This window comes from Notolepis coatsorum, assembly GCF_963971535.1.
Source record: "Notolepis coatsorum genome assembly, chromosome: 19".
In the NCBI taxonomy this organism is placed as follows: domain Eukaryota; kingdom Metazoa; phylum Chordata; class Actinopteri; order Aulopiformes; family Paralepididae; genus Notolepis; species Notolepis coatsorum.
In genome coordinates, this window is record NC_140183.1 from 65,552,325 (window position 1) to 65,574,090 (window position 21,766).

General features: G+C 44.5%; 2 protein-coding genes across 2 annotated transcripts; both read right to left on the minus strand.

Moving 5' to 3' along the window:
* Positions 1–18,693: 18,693 nt before the first annotated feature.
* On the minus strand, positions 18,694–19,068 carry LOC311245742 (histone H2B-like; the record flags this gene model as incomplete). Its single annotated transcript, XM_084335706.1, has 1 exon — positions 18,694–19,068. One exon carries the CDS (start codon positions 19,066–19,068, stop codon positions 18,694–18,696), a length of 375 nt encoding a protein of 124 aa, XP_084191832.1.
* Positions 19,069–20,054: 986 nt separating this feature from the next.
* On the minus strand, positions 20,055–20,465 carry LOC311246078 (histone H3.2-like; the record flags this gene model as incomplete). Its single annotated transcript, XM_084336151.1, has 1 exon — positions 20,055–20,465. One exon carries the CDS (start codon positions 20,463–20,465, stop codon positions 20,055–20,057), a length of 411 nt encoding a protein of 136 aa, XP_084192277.1.
* Between the last annotated feature and the right edge of the window lie 1,301 nt (positions 20,466–21,766).

Here is a 21,766-nt window from a genome sequence, read left to right on the forward strand (position 1 = left end):
ATAATCAGCTCTGTGACCTTGTGTCGGCTGTTCAATACGATCGGGTATTTAATGTCATCCGGTAGATTGGGGGCTCTGCGTAGGCGACCACCCACTCTGATGAGGGTATGAGCGTCGCTCTCGGGGGCCAGGTGAATTAATCTGCTGTCGGATGGGACGGGCTTTCCTCCCTGTAGACAGGCCAATTCATCGGGGAACGAGTCTCTCTGGGCTCGCTGCAGTAGAAGCAATTCTGCTTCCTCGTAGTTAGCTGCTGACATATCAGCGGGGGACTTGCACTCCGGGTGGTACCGCAGGAATGTTCTTTGTTGTGCACTCTCTATGGACGTGCAATCGTCTATGTTAGGGTCGGTGGAGGCTACGGTGCTCAATCCACAGAACACAGACTTCTTATTTTCCACCTCCTCTGGACTTGCTTCCCTCGGGATAGGCATGGGCCACTGTCCTTCCGGGAGTCTTAGGAATGCGGGGCCGTCACTGTAGACATTGCGACGGGTGAGGTCATCCAGGGGCATCCCCCAGGTGATGACGTCAGCTGGGTTCTGTTTTGTATCAACGTAGCGCCACTCTGTTTCTCCGGTTAACTCTTCGGTTAAGTCTTGAATCTCGGTGACTCTGACTCCCACGAAGACTTTGTACTTGCATGAGTCCGATTTGATCCAGGCGAGTACCGTCGTGGAATCTGACCACAGGATTGTTCTAGACACCGGTATGGTGAGCTCACGTTGGATGAGCGTGGCTAGGTGCGCTCCGGCTAGGGCTGCGCAGAGCTCTAGACGTGGGATAGATTGTTGCTTGCGTGGGGCTATTCTCGAGCGGGCGAGGACAAATGCTGTGTAGATCTCTCCCCCCTGGTCTTGGGCCCGCAAGTAGGCTACTGATCCGTATGCGACCTCTGAGGCGTCACTGAAGACGTGTAAGTCCATTTTACATGTCTCTGGCCTCACCGTGGGTGGGAAGTAGCTTCGGTGCATATTAACGCCTGGGAGTGAGTGGAGCTCCATCTCCCACTCTCTCCAGGTGGATGCAAGGTGTGCGGGAATGGGGTCGTCCCAGCCCTGGTCCTTGTCCCACAATGCTCGTACAATCATTTTTGCCCTGGTGGTGTACGGTAGAATACATCCTAGCGGGTCATATTGTCGGGCGAGTGTTGTGTACACACTCCGTCTGGTGGTCGGCGCCGCCGCCGGCCTTCCCTGCTCCGTAGTCAGGGGCTTGTGTCTGTAGTGAAGCGAATCTGTTTTGAATCGCCACACCAATCCCAGGGTCATCTCCTGGGCTTCTCCCGGGATTGTAGCCATCCAGGTCTCGCTGCTGGCTGCCTTGTCCTCGGAGGAGAGGCTGCGCAGTACTTGCGGATCGCTGCTGGCCCACTGCCTGAGATCAAAGCCGCCTTTGATCAATGAGGCGCGGAGTTTAATCAGGAGAGCCTCGGCTTCTTCCTGGGGTGAAAGGCTTTGTAGACAGTTGTCTACGTAGAAGCTGTTCTTTACGCTGTGTCGGACCTCTTCGTCCGCTGCTGGGTCCTCTGCTACATGTTTCTGTAGTGCAAATGTCGCACAGCAGGGGCTGCACGTCGTTCCGAAGGGGAGGACTTCCCATTGGTAGATGGCTGGGTGCTCATATCCTGGCTTCTCTCTCCATAGGAACCGTAACAGGGGCTTGTCCGCCTCTACTAATCTCACCTGCAGGAACATTCCTTTAATGTCCCCGCTGATGGCCACCTTTTCCTGGCGGAAGCGGAGTAGAACGCCGAGTAGGGAGGGGCCGAGTGTGGGACCGGGCAGTAACTCTTTATTTAGATTTTGGGATCCGATCTGGTAGCTGCAGTTAAATACTATGCGGTCTTTACCGTTGTGATGGACCTTGTGGTGGGGCACGTACCACGATTCAGTGGTCTGGTCAGCCTCTTTAATGTCCATCTTTGTGACGTGTCCCGCTGTGATGAGCTTCTCAATCTCAGCGCGGTATACACTCTCTTGGGCGGGGTTCTTGGCTAAGCGCCGCTCCGTGTTCAGCAGGTACCGTTCTGTGGCGTCTGTCTTGGCGTGGAAAGTAGGCATTCCTTCTCGCCGCAGGAGTGGCGTGGCGTATCTCAACACGCCGTTGACCGGGACTCTCTTGGTCCCTGTCTCGAAGAGGTGAATGGCGTAAATGTCATCTTTAGAGCGAATGTCTTTCTTTCCGTTCTTAAAGGGCATTTGTTCCAAGGTCCATAGCCGCTCTACGTGTTGCAGGAGTGCGGTTTCTCCCTCTGTGACTCGGGAGTGGAGACATCTAGTGGCTGTACTTCGGTTGAGAGATTTGGCGAGCGGGCCTTGGAGAGTCCATCCCAAACGGGTCTCGACTGCTGCAGGACAGCCTCGGGGTCCGGTATGAACCCGGTCTATCGGGACAATGAGGTCTGCATGGTCGGAGCCTATCAACAGGGTCGGCATAGCATTGTCTATGAGCGGGATCGGTAACTTGCGCAGATGTACATATTTCTCCATCAGCTTGGCGACGGGGTATGTGTACCGCGACAGTCCTATTTCTTGGCTGGTGAAAGCGTCTGTAATCTGGTACCGTCGCTCAGGCTGGCCGCTTGCTGCGATAGAGAATGAGACATTCTCGCCCTTTATCGTCTTCAAATCTCGTCTTATTGTCCGAATTGTCATTTGGGTTTCGCTTCCCCGCAGCCCTAGCTGGGCCGCAGCGGAGGCGAGCAGCAGGGTCTTCTCTGACCCGTCATCGAGGACGGCGTAAGTGTCCAGGACTTTATTCTGGTAGCTTAGTGTCACACGCACTACTTTTAGGAGTACTCGGGCTCCACTGCTGCTGGCGGGATCGATGTACATGACGCTCGCTTTGCGGCTGGATGGTGCAGGTGAAGGGCGCCGTCTGTTACCGTCGTGAAGTATGTCCAGATGGGCTCCATCGCACTTGGTGCACCTTTTCTTTAAGCGGCATTCGGCTGCCATGTGTGAGCGCGCACAGCGAAAACAGCGCTTGTTGGACTTTATCCATTGACCTGCTTCCTCCGCGTTCAGCTTGGGGAAGGAGTCACATTGCGCTAGCCAGTGTTCTTTCTCACAGTAGGGGCACACTATCTTCCACTTCTCCGTTCCGGAGGGGGTACTGTGGCTCCTGCTGCTCGGTACTGACTCCGATTGGTGCATCACAGTCACCGATCTTCTTCCATCATTTAGTCGTCTGGTTCCTTCTCTGGAGCCAGGGGTGCTCCGTCCGAATGTATCTAGCCGTAGGCTGCTGACTTCTCTCGCCAGGAAGTCTGCTAGATCGAGGAGGTTCGGTTCGGGGCCATTCGGGTCTCTGTGGTCCCTCTGCCGCCTAAAGCGCTCCTGACGAGCGGGCGGCAGCTTCTCCAGGATCCTTTCCACATTTGAGTTGGCGTAAAGTTCATGCCTCCCCTTCTCTCTTTGCGCTCCCAACATCCCTACCAGGGACTGCACTCTGATGGACAGGTCGTCCAGTGCTCGATTGTCTATTGCTGGGGGTAAGCGGTCGATGTGTCGGATCTCCTGGATCACGTAATCCCATATGCGCCCATACCTCTGGTCCAATGCTACCAGCGCTGCTGTGTATGGGGTGGTGGAAGTCGCGTAGGCGAGCGCTATATTATGTGCGCGGGGTACCTTTAAGTGCTTCAGTAGGATGGCGTATTTGTGGCGTTCATCCAATACATCCACCAACATGGTCTCCAGACACATGCGGAGTTCTGTATACTGGGCCCGGTTCTCTTGGGTGAAGTCGGGTACCATAGGCGTGCCAATGTATGACGCTGACTGTGGATACATCGGCGAGCGTTGGGGGAGAGGCCTCCTAGGCGAGTCTCCTCCCGCTCCTTGGTATGGGCTGGTACCGGCAGTGTACCATGGCCCGCTTGTCCAGGTGCTGTTCCTCGGTGCGGGTCGTGCGTCGTGCTCACCCGGGTATAGAGTCGGGGGTCTGTAGCGCAGCTCCGCGGGAGTATAGCCTGGGCTGTACCGGGCCTCCTGGTCCGGTAGAGTACTGTGCTGTCTTCGGGCGTGGTTCTCCTCCTCTTCCTCTTCGTCTTCAGTTAGGTCATCCAGTGCTTGTAGTCTCTGGTTTAGCCTCTCCACAGGGTATGCTGCTCCTTCCCGGTTGCTAGGTCTCGCTTGGACCGGTGGGGGGAGGTGGTCTGTGGGGGGTATAGACCTCGTCTGTTGGTCAAGTTCAGGGTTGTTTACTCGGCTAGGGGATGCCGCCCTGGAGGTGTGTCTAGACGAGTTCCTGGAGCCTCTGGCGGAGGGAGAGGGTGTTGTCCGTCTGATCAGCTGTTCTATTAGTTGCGACTGCTGTCTGTCGCGCGCTGCGTCCCGTTGAGCACCGGCTCGTTCTCGGGCCACATTCTCTTCCATCTGAATGCGTCTTATTTCTAGACGTATCTGCTCGTGTTCGCTTTGCTGCTGGATCTGCAGTCGGTCGCGTTCAGCAGCGGCGTTCAGGCTGATGAGGAAGGCCTGCTGTAGGGTCCTCTCTGCCTCGCTGGGAGAAGGCGGTTGTATAGGGGAGCCTTCCCTCGGGGTACTCCTTGCGGAGCCTTGGAGCTCTATCTCCACGGTGCTCTCCCCGTCTTCTTCCGTGCCGAGTTCTCTCTCGGTAGCGTTGTATTCCTCCCGGGACTCATCGGGGACTACTTCTTCAGTACTGGCGGGGTGTGAAGTCATGTCTGGTTCCCACTGGTCCCCACCGTGAACTTGGTCAGTTACATTAGAGCCCGTAGGGGCCTCTATGGTCGGGGTAGTCTGGGCGTTGGGGTTAGACATACTTTTACTTTCTAGTTTTACCGCGTTTACTGTTAGTAGAAGACTAGGTTGTTGACTGACAGCGTAAGCCTCTAAGTACTGAGGGAGCCGTCGTTCGCGCTGCGGGCGTTGGTTAGGAGGATCGTTTCGTGGAGTGTTCATCATAGGCCATTTCAATATTAATAACACTATATTAATATTACACTGATTACCCTCCGGCTCGAAGGACCAATTGTAACTGAGGGGTACAATTCCCTGACTGTATTACTAGATATGATACTTACTACCACTACCTTTGTACTTAATATTCGGCCACCCAGTACACGGCATAAATATATTATCATAAACACTCTCACGTAGATGAAACGGATCCAACACAAATGTACGAAGTCGAAACAGGTCTTTATTTCTACACAGCGATGGTGTGTAGAACAAGCACTTAATCACTTAATTACATTTATGAATTGAAATAGTATGCACTTTTATGGCAAAGAGTATTCGTCGGTATATCAATAGAGAATGTCCAATCTCTGAAGGCGCAGGTGGTAAATATACGACCTGGAATAGTTAAGGAATAACAGCAATGATACTTTAATGATTATATACTAGATACACTAGAGGGGGGTAATCCGGTCGCTTGTAAGCCGACAGGAGTAGGAGGGGGGGGGGGGTAGAATCCGGCTGCCTCGTCCGGCCAAGGGTATCCCAGGTGAACCCACTGTAGTGCCGTTCAATGCGCCGGCGATCCTTGGACCACAGATGAAAGCAGGTGGACTCTTTGTGGGCCGGCTCTCTCCGGTCCACGGGGGAGAGACGTGAAGCGACCTCGTCTTGCAGAGCGTCTCCTCACCTTGCGTCCTCTCCAGGGGGGGGGGTTCCAACACACGGCAGTGTCGGGGGTCTTTATCCATGGAATAATCAAAGTATACAAAGCATAATCCGTGCCTGGGAAGGCGGGCTGTCGTCGGTAGAATAATCCGGTATACAGGTCCACTCGCTCGTCGGCTCTGGGGCTCCTCGGGTGCAGCTTCACATAGGGTCAACCACCCTGGGTAAGCAGCCAGTTCTCTGCCCGAAACGATGGGGTACTGACTACGGTAGTATTCTCACCGCACGAAGCACTATATATTAACAGACTATTATTAGCTTAATAGACTACGTCCAACTCGACGATATAGTGCCAAATATGACTATTCAAATATTAATATACACGATGTCTCAATACCGATGGTAGGCGAACTTGGCCTTACTCCCACACGTGGCGTCGCGGGGAGGCTTTACGTCTGTGACTCTATTGGAGGGTAAGAAACTGGACTGAAAAGAAAGTCCTACTTTAGTAGCGCAGTATATATACGCACTATGAACAAATAGTCCCATTAGTGGTGCGGTAGCCAGATTCCTACGCGGAACTAGGACTTGTTCGTACATGTGGAGCGGTACGTTTGAACTGGGTCTGAGGGGTATGGCAGCCTGGCACCAAGGTCTCGACCAATAGTAGAATGGAGACTATTATGGGATGTTCAGTAGGCTAGAATGGATATTCAATGCATATTGTACAAGGAATATACAAGGGATATCAGGGAATATTAGAGAATATACAAATACAATTAAATATATATATATAAATAAATATATATATTCGGTTTAATCTGGCCCTTCACAACAGACTGTATATATAATATATACTTTTTAATCTGGGACATCATTTTCAAAGAGTCATCCTGTAATGCCTTCTCTCTCTCTCTCCCAAGACGGTCAAGATCTACCAAGTCTTCAAGATCTTCAAGTGGTCATGCTTGTAAGTGATGTATACAATGTTTTATTGTGTGTGTGACTGTGTATATATATACTTTTCAATCTGGGACTTTCATTTCAACAGCTGGAAAGGGTCATCCTGTGTTGATGGATGCTACTGTATATTATGTAGATGTGCATGACATGGACTAAATTAGAGGTCCTAGATATGCAAAATAATATTGAGAATCACTGGCCTTAGACTATCTACTAACGTATTCTCGCTCTCTCTCTAGGTTCATGGCCACTAATGACTTCAGACCTTCAGAAGGACAGTATGCTGGATGAGGAAGGTCTTGGCCATGCTGCAATGGCTCCTAGAAGACAAGAACGGAGAGGTGCTGGACCTGGCTGTCAAATGGTTTGTAATGCTACAGTATATTATGTAGATGTGCATGACATGGACTAAATTAGAGGTCCTAGATATGCAAAATAATATTGAGAATCACTGGCCTTAGACTATCTACTAACGTATTCTCGCTCTCTCTCTAGGTTCATGGCCACTAATGACTTCAGACCTTCAGAAGGACAGTATGCTGGATGAGGAAGGTCTTGGCCATGCTGCGATGGCTCCTAGAAGACAAGAACGGAGAGGTGCTGGACCTGGCTGTCAAATGGTTTGTAATGCTACAGTATATTATGTAGATGTGCATGACATGGACTAAATTAGAGGTCCTAGATATGCAAAATAATATTGAGAATCACTGGCCTTAGACTATCTACTAACGTATTCTCGCTCTCTCTCTAGGTTCATGGCCACTAATGACTTCAGACCTTCAGAAGGACAGTATGCTGGATGAGGAAGGTCTTGGCCATGCTGCAATGGCTCCTAGAAGACAAGAACGGAGAGGTGCTGGACCTGGCTGTCAAATGGTTTGTAATGCTACAGTATATTATGTAGATGTGCATGACATGGACTAAATTAGAGGTCCTAGATATGCAAAATAATATTGAGAATCACTGGCCTTAGACTATCTACTAACGTATTCTCGCTCTCTCTCTAGGTTCATGGCCACTAATGACTTCAGACCTTCAGAAGGACAGTATGCTGGATGAGGAAGGTCTTGGCCATGCTGCGATGGCTCCTAGAAGACAAGAACGGAGAGGTGCTGGACCTGGCTGTCAAATGGTTTGTAATGCTACAGTATATTATGTCGATGTGCATGACATGGACTAAATTAGAGGTCCTAGATATGCAAAATAATATTGAGAATCACTGGCCTTAGACTATCTACTAACGTATTCTCGCTCTCTCTCTAGGTTCATGGCCACTAATGACTTCAGACCTTCAGAAGGACAGTATGCTGGATGAGGAAGGTCTTGGCCATGCTGCAATGGCTCCTAGAAGACAAGAACGGAGAGGTGCTGGACCTGGCTGTCAAATGGTTTGTAATGCTACAGTATATTATGTAGATGTGCATGACATGGACTAAATTAGAGGTCCTAGATATGCAAAATAATATTGAGAATCACTGGCCTTAGACTATCTACTAACGTATTCTCGCTCTCTCTCTAGGTTCATGGCCACTAATGACTTCAGACCTTCAGAAGGACAGTATGCTGGATGAGGAAGGTCTTGGCCATGCTGCGATGGCTCCTAGAAGACAAGAACGGAGAGGTGCTGGACCTGGCTGTCAAATGGTTTGTAATGCTACAGTATATTATGTAGATGTGCATGACATGGACTAAATTAGAGGTCCTAGATATGCAAAATAATATTGAGAATCACTGGCCTTAGACTATCTACTAACGTATTCTCGCTCTCTCTCTAGGTTCATGGCCACTAATGACTTCAGACCTTCAGAAGGACAGTATGCTGGATGAGGAAGGTCTTGGCCATGCTGCGATGGCTCCTAGAAGACAAGAACGGAGAGGTGCTGGACCTGGCTGTCAAATGGTTTGTAATGCTACAGTATATTATGTAGATGTGCATGACATGGACTAAATTAGAGGTCCTAGATATGCAAAATAATATTGAGAATCACTGGCCTTAGACTATCTACTAACGTATTCTCGCTCTCTCTCTAGGTTCATGGCCACTAATGACTTCAGACCTTCAGAAGGACAGTATGCTGGATGAGGAAGGTCTTGGCCATGCTGCGATGGCTCCTAGAAGACAAGAACGGAGAGGTGCTGGACCTGGCTGTCAAATGGTTTGTAATGCTACAGTATATTATGTAGATGTGCATGACATGGACTAAATTAGAGGTCCTAGATATGCAAAATAATATTGAGAATCACTGGCCTTAGACTATCTACTAACGCATTCTCGCTCTCTCTCTAGGTTCATGGCCACTAATGACTTCAGACCTTCAGAAGGACAGTATGCTGGATGAGGAAGGTCTTGGCCATGCTGCGATGGCTCCTAGAGGACAAGAACGGAGGTGCAGGATCTGGCTGTCAAATGGTTTGTAATGCTACAGTATAAATTATTGTATTACATCACGCTCACCATCAATGACTCCACCATCACCCCTCCCCCCTAGTCCGCAACCTCTGTGTCATCCTCGACCCCACCCTCTCATTTGACCCCATGTCCGCTCCATTGTCAAAACTTCATATTTTCACCTCCGCAACATTGCCAAAATCCGTCACTGCCTCTACCCCCTGCTGCTGAATCCCTCATACACGCCTTCATCTTTTCCCTCCTGGACTACTGTAACTCCCTCCTCACTGGCATCACCTCCCGCTCCCTTCATAAACTGCAGATGGTCCAAAACTCAGTTGCCCGCCTCCTCACTAACACCCGGTCCCGCGAACACATCACTCCTGTCCTCCACTCCCTCCACTGGCTCCCGATCAAGGAACGCATTAACTTCAAAACACTACTCCTCACCTTCAAAGCCATCCATAGCCTGGCCTCACCCTGGTCTTAAACTTTTTACACCAAGAGAACGGTGGGGAGAGAATATATACATATGATGGGGAGAGAATATATACATACAGTGGGGAGGAGACTGTACATTAGGAGGGGGTGGGTGGGTGGGAGAGAAATATACATATAATAGACAGTCTCCTCCCCACCGTATGTATATATTCTCTCCCCACCATATGTATATTTCTCTCCCACCCACCCACCCCCTCCTAATGTACAGTCTCCTCCCCACCGTATGTATATATTCTCTCCCCACCATATGTATATATTCTCTCCCCACCATATGTATATTTCTCTCCCACCCCCTCCTAATGTACAGTCTTCTCCCCACCGTATGTATATATTCTCTCCCCACCATATGTATATTTCTCTCCCACCCACCCACCCCCTCCTAATGTACAGTCTCCTCCCCACCGTATGTATATATTCTCTCCCCACCATATGTATATATTCTCTCCCCACCATATGTATATTTCTCTCCCACCCCCTCGTAATGTACAGTCTCCTCCCCACCGTATGTATATATTCTCTCCCACCCCCTCCTAATGTACAGTCTCCTCCCCACCGTATGTATATTCTCTCCCCACCATATGTATATTTCTCTCCCACCCCCTCCTAATATACAGTCTCCTCCCCACCGTATGTATATATTCTCTCCCCACCGTATGTATATTTCTCTCCCACCCACCCCCTCCTAATGTACAGTCTCCTCCCCACCGTATGTATATATTTTCTCCCACCCCCTCCTAATGTACAGTCTCCTCCCCACCGTATGTATATATTCTCTCCCCACCGTATGTATATTTCTCTCCCACCCACCCCCTCCTAATGTACAGTCTCCTCCCCACCGTGACCGTATGTATATTCTCTCCCCAACATATGTATATATACCGCCATCTTTCTCCCGGGTTGGTGTGATCACATGACTGACAAAGCCGTGCAGTGATGGGCCAGAAGTCAATTCGATTGCATCCAGGCTCGATTGCTTATCCTGTCTGGGTAGCCCGGATGATGGTTTTTTACATCGAATTTTATACACCGCAATTATGCATCGAATGCATCAATCAATCAAGACCCGCGTCGCAGGCACTGCATTCCGTTCTCAGAATGGATTTGAGAGAGATCATCAGCAGGCTATATATGATATTCAGACTCTAGATCTATTTGCAGAGCCAGATGAGATGAGGCAACCTGTGCGATTGGCTCTTGACAACTAATTTTGCACGTACTGTATAGGCTACAGACAGTATGTGTGTATGTGCGCACTGCGGGAGGTGGCCAGAAGCGCGCAACTAGCCAACTACTATTATTACTACTATATTAATACAGTTTTATCCATGGCAAAGCGCTCCAGCGCTTGAATACGGCCGGGGGATCCGCTCTATACAATGCAGACCCACGGCTCTCGTATTATAATGAGCGAGGCGTGTTATTATTAGAGTTAATAATATTGTATATTGTTTCCACTGCCTTTTTATTCTATTTTTACTTCTCCACTGTACTATAACTATGTCTTCTACTACCTGTACCTCCCCTCCCCCCGGCCCTCCCCATGCTGCTGAATTTATATTATTTTATGAATACAACGTTTAATGTTCGCTAACGTAGAGAAACGTCAGACGTAATTCGAGATACGTCAGACGTACTTCGAGATACTTCCGTACTTTCCGCCAATCAGCGCATTGCCCTGTCACAGGAGTAATAGTCCTGTGGCAGGGCGGAAGTTCCAATCTGGACCGAGGCTCCGAGTCTGCAGCTGGACCCTATTGGATCTCGCTGTACAGCGTTATTGAGATCAATATTGAATTTTTTCGCCATGGCATTCAAAATTCATATATACACCCATGGCCGCCTAGTTATAGTTGAAAGTGGGGGTGCAAGATTCTTTTTTATTTTTTTTTTATTTTATTTTTTTTACATTTAATGAACACCTGTATGTGCAATTTCCTGCAATATAGAGCCTTCAATCTTGACCAAAATAAAGCTGCTCTTTTCACTATAAAACTCAGTTTATATTGCAGTATGATAGCTATAATAATAATAACTTCACTGCGAGGGCTCTTTTAGCTAACGCTAGCTAGGCACGTATGATAGCCAATTACTATTATAATAATAATAATAATAATAACTTTCCCATCCTCCCAAAGCCCCTCCGGCCCCGTTCACATCCGCAGCGGCAGTACCAACAACAACAACAATTAATTGACGCTATCAATAGCCCCAGTGAGCGAGGCGGCTGGCTGAATGAATGAATGAAAACTTTATTTAACAGATTGCAGAATGGGTACAATACAGTACGGCTCAATACACACAATTGTTAAGGTGATGCAGACCAGAGAAAGACGTTTGTCTTGTTTACATCAGGGTCCATACTAGCCCCTTTCGTGACTGTGCTGCACCGAGTGAATCCACAGTCACTTGCTCCTCAATGGGAAACCAACCTAGATTTACCCTGAAGGACTGGTTCTGGCCGAACCGTTCGTTATACAAGTATCACAGAGACATTACAAATGTGCTCACAGTTGCACGAGGGTTTCGGACAGAGATACGGGATGGTGCGCAGGCGCTGTGATCACCCAACGGCGGAAATAATGCCGCTTTGAGCAGTTTATAAAAAAATATTAAAAATATTTATTAGCAACGCCGAGCTTTCAAACCATCCCGTATCTCTGTCCGAACATATACAGAAATAAATACAGTAAAAACATACATGACATCATGACATTTATGGCATAGGGACATACATGACATACAGGTATATACTGTAGTACTGTTACATTTGTGACATATACGATATGCAAATAATATACAGTACTGTTACCCAGAGATCCTAACAGAAAATATTATATATATATGATGGGGATGAGACTGTACATTAGGAGGAGGGGGGGGGGGGTGGACATTTACGGTGGCCAGTTTCGAATTGCAGTCTCCCGTAGGTGCTCTTTAAGAGCGGTTTTGAATGTGGGCAGGGGTAAAGTGGGTTTTAGGAGTGAGGTTAAGCAGTAGTCTGACCAGTTTGTTTTGTGATGTTTGTAATCTTGTTTTTAGTGCCTTTGAGGTGCTTTGGTACCATGAGGTGCAGGCATAGTCGTAGTACCCTTGAATGAGTACTGAGAGTACCCATGATTTTTGCCATTTTGTTATCGTGAAATTGGTATTAAATTTAATTCTGATTGGCATTAAAAAGTCTTAAAGCCTTAAATCTGACTGGGCTAAACCCTGGTTATTTTCAGCCCAATTTATTCATTTCACTGCAAACCATCTGATCAATATATCACCCATACTACATAAAGCATTTACTGACGATCACGTAATTATAAACGCCGCCCCCCCCCCCTTTCCTCCGTGCATGATGACGCATAACGTATACGATCATATACAGTTGCATTTTTTAATATAGCGTGTCTAGGGAATAAACGGCAATCGATGCATTTAGGTCTATAACTCACATTCTAGGAATTACTACAGAAAATGATAAAACATACTTATATTCTAGAAGGTATTTTTGTATTTTTGTATGAATGAAAAAGTATAACGTTCCTACATCCTGAACAATAGATAATCGATGTTGAATGCAGGCATTAAAGTGTTCCGTCTCAAGACGGATTTCCGTCAATTTGATTGGGGAGATCCGTCAATTTGATTCGCAGTCTAACGGAATTGACTACCTGGTATAATATGATTTGTAGATGCATACAGATTGAAACAAAATTGAGCCAATCAGAGGCGCCAAATATCATGAAAAGGGAATTTTTTCTACCGAGGCAGCGCCAAGCAGTCATCACTCAGGGACTCGAGTGGTTGCAGCTGGAGGCTATTGGGCGAGTGACATTTGCGAGGTCTGTCCGCCACATGGCAGGGTAACAAAATAGTTGTGTCCCCTGCTGTGGTTGTGAGTATAGTATACGTTTATTAGCTTAACTCCGTAGCAACATCACACAGGTGTATCTGTAGACAGTCTCCTCCCCACCGTATATATCTTTTTTCCTACCACCCACCCCCTCCTAATGTACAGTCCCGGACTTTCCAGTGAATCATAGTGTCCTTTTTTTTCATTTTCCCAGATGCACCATGCACCAAGGATCCAGCTGATTACTGCCAATCTGGAGGATTGTTCCTTATCTGCTCTTCACTTGTGCCACTGATTCATTGACCTTTTGTGGTGTGGTATGTTTTGATTTTTACTTAGTAATACACTGTATAGTTGGGATTCTGAATTAAACAGTATAATGTTCACATATATTATGGAGCCCCCAGGGGTCGGGAGAATATTGTGGAAAACAATATAAAACTGAAATGGTAAAGCTAAAAAACTGTAGACCTGACCACAACCCCCTCGGTTCAACAGCACAATATGTTGCTTTCTCCGCTTTTAAAAGTTGAAATCATCTGATGACATTGAAGGGATAGTTCAGAATTGTGGACATAAAGTTTAATTTACTACTTGGCCATTATGTTATGTTCAATGGACTGCACTTATATAGCAATAGCGCTTTTATCCAAAGCGCGTATGGCCTCTCATTCACCTATTCACACACATTCACACACCAATGGTGGCAGCTGCCATGCATATTGATCCATAAATAGTGTTTAGATTGTACTTCTATAGGTTTTTAACTTTACATACTGTATTTAAACATTATATTTGAACAAACACTGCAAGCTAAAGTTTTAAATCATTTGAATCTGTTTTATACAGCACACTTGCTTCCAAAATAAAGCAGTTTTACAATCCTGATCGTTTGTTAACACTTGAAGCTTTTTGTTTCTAACAATCTGTACAATAAAAGTGTTTCTCTGCTGAACTTTGAGTTCTGTCACTTAATTGAAGGAGTTTGATTGTAATAATTATGGGAAAACCTGTAAAATAACAGTGTTTCACTGCTGAACTTTAAGTTCTGTCACTTTATTGAAGGAGTTTGATTGTAATAATTGAGGAAAAACCTGTGAAATAACAGTGTTTCACTGCTGAACTTTAAGTTCTGTCACTTTATTGAAGGAGTTTGATCGTAATAATTTAGGAAAAATCTGTGAAATAACAGTCTTTCACTGCTGAACTTTGAGTTCTGTCACTTTATTGAAGGAGTTTGATTGTAATAATTATGGGAAAACCTGTAAAATAACAGTGTTTCACTGCTGAACTTTAAGTTCTGTCACTTAATTGAAGGAGTTTGATTGTAATAATTGAGGAAAAACCTGTGAAATAACAGTGTTTCACTGCTGAACTTTAAGTTCTGTCACTTTATTGAAGGAGTTTGATCGTAATAATTTAGGAAAAACCTGTGAAATAACAGTCTTTCACTGCTGAACTTTGAGTTCTGTCACTTTATTGAAGGAGTTTGATTGTAATAATTATGGGAAAACCTGTAAAATAACAGTGTTTCACTGCTGAACTTTAAGTTCTGTCACTTAATTGAAGGAGTTTGATTGTAATAATTGAGGAAAAACCTGTGAAATAACAGTGTTTCACTGCTGAACTTTAAGTTCTGTCACTTTATTGAAGGAGTTTGATCGTAATAATTTAGGAAAAACCTGTGAAATAACAGTCTTTCACTGCTGAACTTTGAGTTCTGTCACTTAATTGAAGGAGTTTGATTGTAATAATTATGGGAAAACCTGTAAAATAACAGTGTTTCACTGCTGAACTTTAAGTTCTGTCACTTTATTGAAGGAGTTTGATCGTAATAATTGAGGAAAAACCTGTGAAATAACAGTGTTTCACTGCTGAACTTTGAGTTCTGTCACTTAATTGAAGGAGTTTGATTGTAATAATTATGGGAAAACCTGTAAAATAACAGTGTTTCACTGCTGAACTTTAAGTTCTGTCACTTTATTGAAGGAGTTTGATCGTAATAATTGAGGAAAAACCTGTGAAATAACAGTGTTTCACTGCTGAACTTTGAGTTCTGTCACTTAATTGAAGGAGTTTGATTGTAATAATTATGGGAAAACATGTAAAATAACAGTGTTTCACTGCTGAACTTTGAGTTCTGTCACTTAATTGAAGGAGTTTGATTGTAATAATTATGGGAAAACATGTAGAATAACAGTGTTTCACTGCTGAACTTTGAGTTCTGTCACTTAATTGAAGGAGTTTGATTGTAATAATTCTGGGAAAACATGTAAAATAACAGTGTTTCACTGCTGAACTTTGAGTTCTGTCACTTAATTGAAGGAGTTTGATTGTAATAATTCTGGGAAAACATGTAAAATAACAGTGTTTCACTGCTGAACTTTAAGTTCTGTCACTTTATTGAAGGAGTTTGATCATAATAATTTAGGAAAAACCTGTGAAATAACAGTGTTTCACTGCTGAACTTTAAGTTCTGTCACTTTATTGAAGGAGTTTGATCGTAATAATTTAGGAAAGACCTGTGAAATAACAGTGTTTCACTGCTGAACTTTGAGTTATGTCACTTAATTGAAGGAATTTCATCGTAAATGTAGGGAAAACTTGTGAAATAACAGTGTTTCACTGCTGAACTTTAAGTTCTGTCACTTTATTGAAGGTGTTTGATCATAATAATGTAGGAAAAAACCTGTAAAATAACAGTGTTTCACTGCTGAACCTAACCTGTCAATTAACAGTGATTCTCTGTTCTCGGGTTCTCAAATAATAAACAGAATTATCTGTAAATGTATTGCTTTTCCACTTTATTTTAATTAGGGTATTTCAATGTAAATTCTACAGAATATCTCTGGCACCAAGCTGCCGGACTTCTACCGTTTTTTTACCGATTTTTTTCTTACAGTGTAGCAGCCAAGAGTCCCAAGAAGGTAGCAGCCAAGAGTCCCAAGAAGGTAGCAGCCAAGAGCCCAAAGAAGGTGAAAAAGCCCGCTGCGCCCAAGAAGGCCCCAGCTAAGAAGGCTGCCAAGCCAATAGCAGCTAAGAGAGGAGCTCCCAAAAAGAGATAAGCGTAAGCGTTTGAACAGAACGTTGTCTTTAATTCAACAAAAGGCTCTTTTAAGAGCCACCCACCACTTCCATGAAAAGCTATTATTGTACTCTAGTGTGTGGAAGTGAAGGGGTCTTATCGAATTATATAACTTCGTATTACTTATGGGATGGTTGATTTCCACGAGTTACCTCAGATATAGGTTCTCAATTGGAGAATGTTGATTGTTATTAAGTCCGCTTTCGATTAGTGGGTCCTACTAACGCAGATACTTTACCGCAACGAGTTGAGCCCTTTATGTGGAAATACATGAATTGCTATCATTATGGTCCATTTATGTCTGTGCGTAAATGACCGCTATGACACTTGGAATGACTACGGGTGATGGCCCATTAGTGGACACAGCAGATTAATGTAATTTCATTTATTCAGACCGGTTTGGATCATAATATGTTACTTGGCACATAATTATGTTCCCCACTACCTCACATTAAATATATACACAAGCAACCATTATATTATACAGAACAAGTGGAACATTGACTCACAAAAGGCTCTTTTATGGACCCCCACTATTTATATGAAACAGGCACGGCTACAAAACACGACTAGTTCTACCGATTTATTTATAATGTGATTAGTGATCCAGACCAGGTAAAGAAAATGGTCTCAACGAGTCGCACCGCTTCAGGTAGTTATCTCAGCGGTCAGATATTCCAGCACAGCCGCCAGATAATCCAATGTACAGTTACCCCACCCAACCACCTCCAATGTACAGTTCCCCCCACCCCCTCCTACCCAACCTCCAATGTACAGTTTCTTTGTCAAATCTATATACTCTCTTTTTTAGACTATTTTTGTATCACAAACAATATTGTATTTGTAAATCTGGTATGTCATAAATGTATAGATGTAGCAGTATTGTCTGTCATGTTATGATGAATTGAAAATGGGGGACCCTGATGTAAACAAGACGAAAGTCTTTCTCTGGTATGCAGCCCCTTAACAATTGTGTGTATTGAGCCGTACTGTATTGTACCCATTCTGCAATACAATACAGTACGGCTCAATACACACAATTGTTAAGGGGATGCAGACCAGAAAAAGACGTTTGTCTTGTTTACATCAGGGTCCCCCATTTCCATTTAGAAACATCTCTTACAAAAATGTATCCTGGCATTCCTATGATAACAAATGATGCCATGTACCATTGATATCATGGTTTAAAATGGACTATACCATGTTATAACCATGTTATTAATGGTTCCATTACATTTACTATATGGCTGTACCATGGTAAATAATTTATATGACTGGTACCATGGTAAAACAGAAAATATTTTTTTAAGGGCAGATTCAGAGCACCTTGTGAAACATAAAAGCAACTATTGAGCTGCTGATCAGTTTGATCAAAAGTGTCCTTATTAGTAAATACTGTTCAGAAAAGTTAGGCCCTAATCTGTGATTTTATGTTGTATGACAGAAACACATCTAGAGAAATTGTGACTAGATTTGAAGCATTAACATTACGAGTGGAGAGAGCATGGTGTGGTTTATCAGGGGATGCCTGTTGAGCAGAGTAACCTTTCAGCCAGATGTGGAGGCTGTGTATCCTGCTAAACATGGAGGGAGAGGGGGCCGGAGATGATCAGTATTGCTGAGGGTTACTTCTGATTGCTGGAGTTTGATGTCAACAATAACGTTATAAAAGGTTATTGTTGTTGTAATAATACATTTAACATACAACGCAAGGTTGTACATTGTACAGAAATATACAGAGCTCATATGATCAAATAATGAATACTATTTGCACTTGACTGTTGGAAATCATAGGACGTGTGGCTATGGGGTAGTTCATCTTTTTCATTATAATTAAATGAGCCTGGAATGTATTATTTTTGGAATAGCATTTCCACTTTGAAAATGCTAAAATAAACATTATCCATGTGTATTATAAAGTCCAATAATGTATTATTGATCAAGGTTCTAATACGGCAGGTGATATATTAATTTACTGTATACATGTGATGTACTAAGCTAGTCTATCCAATTTAGCTACTTGTAAACAACCTAAAATCACAGGATTTTGACTAGTAAATATAATTTGCAACTTAGCCATCCAAACTATGATTAGTTGCAAGTCATTTATTAATCAATAAGTATCATAATTTATACAACTTCATCTCCAGATGACAGAACCCCCTACCATGATAATAACTGTTCAAAAGAAAGGCAATACCCGGCACTCAACCACTTTGATGAACAGCGCGATCATGAGAATAATAACAACTCTCTCAGGACAGAGTGGGTGGCTCTTAAAAGAGCCTTTGGGTTAATCTTCAGTGAACAGGGTGGTTTACTTGGAGCTAGTGTACTTGGTCACAGCCTTGGTTCCCTCAGACACAGCGTGCTTCGCCAGCTCACCGGGCAGCAGCAGACGCACAGCGGTCTGGATCTCCCTGGAGGTTATGGTGCGACGCTTGTTGTAGAGAGCCAGGCGCGAGGCTTCTCCAGCGATGCGCTCAAAGATGTCGTTAACGAAGGAGTTCATGATCCCCATGGCCTTGGAGGAAACGCCGGTGTCGGGATGAACCTGCTTCAGGACTTTGTAAATGTAGATGGCATAACTCTCCTTCCTGGACTTTCTGCGCTTCTTGCCACCCTTGGCAGCGGTCTTGGTGACGGCTTTCTTAGAGCCCTTCTTGGGCGCTGGCTTGACTGGTTCAGGCATATTCGACGGCGTATCAGACTCGAAATCTCGAATGGTGACGGTCGCTTACGGTTTCCTGCCTTATTTGTAGGAGGTTGATGCAAATAGTACTACGTGGCTTCTACGATACGACTGGTCGGGCGTGGCGCACGTGTGTAAAGCTAATAGAAGTTAAGTTCTCATTTAGCCAGTAGAGGGCAGAAGAGTTTCAGCCATGAGTTTGTTCTGCTTTACTCTCTTAAATTAAACGATTATCTATGAGTACTACTACTAATAATGCTGATCAGGTGTTACAGGTATAAAGACACTATGGTAGTAAGTCATACTGGCCAGTGATATAAGGTAAGGGATATATTATAGTCACACAAGTATATAAAAAAGATTATATGCAGGTGTATTCTACGGAAGCCCTAAGAGGCCATACATACATTTGATTTACTATTCATTTTATCGTTTACTCGACATAACAAATAGTTTATTTGTGATAACAAATTAATTTATTTCGTTATCTCGAGATTGTTTGGAAGTGTGGATTCGCTACTTGTAGTCACTGGAAATCTAAATGTCACTATTTCAGCACCATGGACAGTACCGGACCACACTGACCATTTTGGAAATGGGGAAAGAACGCATGCAGCCTCAACCAAAATTAACTCCAGACAAAGCTCTGGAGCAAACACTGAGAATCCGGATGGTATTTATTTTTAACCATGAGTCATATTTATTACTAGTCGGCAGTGTATTCGATGAACTAATGGATCCGAGAAAAGACTAACTGAATATGAACATATTATGACTTCAATATTACGTTTTGCGTAGTCGAGTTATGAATCATTCTGGTTACTAGGTATTGAGCTACGATGGTCATCAAACGAAAGTATTACACATCACCAACTTCATCCACGTGGAATCAGAACATAGTTAAAATAAGGAAACTGGGCTCATTCACGATTATTGAGGTGGCTCTTAAAAGAGCCTTTAGGGGAACAACTAGTCAACAGGTCGATTTAAGCTCGCTCTCCACGGATGCGGCGGGCCAGCTGGATGTCTTTGGGCATGATGGTCACCCTCTTGGCGTGGATGGCGCACAGGTTGGTGTCCTCAAACAGACCGACCAGATAAGCCTCGCTGGCCTCCTGAAGAGCCATGATAGCAGAACTCTGGAAGCGCAGGTCGGTCTTGAAGTCCTGGGCGATTTCTCTGACCAGGCGCTGGAAAGGCAGCTTGCGGATCAGCAACTCGGTGGACTTCTGGTAACGACGGATCTCCCTCAGCGCCACGGTACCGGGCCTGTAACGATGAGGTTTCTTCACGCCGCCGGTAGCCGGTGCGCTCTTACGGGCAGCCTTGGTGGCGAGCTGCTTCCTTGGCGCTTTGCCACCGGTGGACTTACGAGCCGTCTGCTTAGTTCTGGCCATTATGAGAAACTATGTTTCAGTCTTCACTTCAACAATAATAATACGCTGCTGTGTAGAAACTCTGGCCTTATATTACTAACGCGGAGGCGCAGTCGTTTCTGATTGGTCTCCTCTCTGTGAGGTCGTTACTCCGCCTACACCTCACAGGGTTATTGGAGGACTTCACGGAGATACAACTGGGAACGAGGTTATTATTGGTGGACTGGTCTTTTGGAAAAACCGCCAACAAAATGTCTTTCTATTACCAAGAAAGCAATACTTCTACAACATCTATAACCATGCCTATTATAAGTTAAATGTATACTGTCCTGACTCCTCTCCACATACAGTTTCGACCTGGGAGCAACTAATAATGACATCATTAAGGAATAAGTTTAATCGGAATTCCATATAGAATATTTGTGGAGAAAATGTTTGCTTCTACAATAAGTGCCTTGTTTGACTCCTTATATTTACATTCGTCGAGAGCGTTCCAGCCAAATTAGTTTTAATTTCACTATTTTAGATCAGATTGGATTAAAATGAATTGTCATTATATAGTACAACGAAAATAAATTGGCGTCTTTCTAGAGTACACCTTCTTGCTGTCTTGTCGCACAGAACTTGTAAGTCGCTTTGGATAAAAGCGTCAGCTAAATGACTAAATGTAAATGTAAATGTAAATGTACAAATGTAAAAGTAAAGTGCAATAGGATTAAACTGAAGTATAATAAATGAGTACTATACCGAGTATTGTAATAATGCTGATCAGTATGTACAGTGTTATAGGTATAAATACACTATGGTAGTAAGTCATACTGACCAGTGGTATAAGTTAAGGTATATAAAAAAGATGATATGCAGCAGGTGTATTCAGACATAAGTGGATTTATATATACTATACATGCACACAAGAGTTACATGGGTAGAATATAGTTTGAGCCTCAAACTATATTCTACCCTGTAGTGATTACAGTGTAAGGCAGTAGGCAACAGAGTTCAAACAGTATGGATAACATATCCTAGAGTATTAATTTAACTGACTAGAACTTAGCCAATATGAAGTACCTTATATATAAGAATGACTTACTTTCACCATTGTTATTGCCCCAAACTACAGCTATGGAATTCTAACAGAACAGACAGCAATGGAGTTCTGGACTAAATCAGTTATTCAAAATAATGCAGCAATGCTGCACTTTGAGTGCCACGCCCAAGATTATTCGGGTTTACGCCCCAACCGTTGAGTGCCACGCCCGGCTATTCTCGGGTATTTTTTTATATTTTTTTTATTAGCGATCGGTTCAATGACTATCTAAATC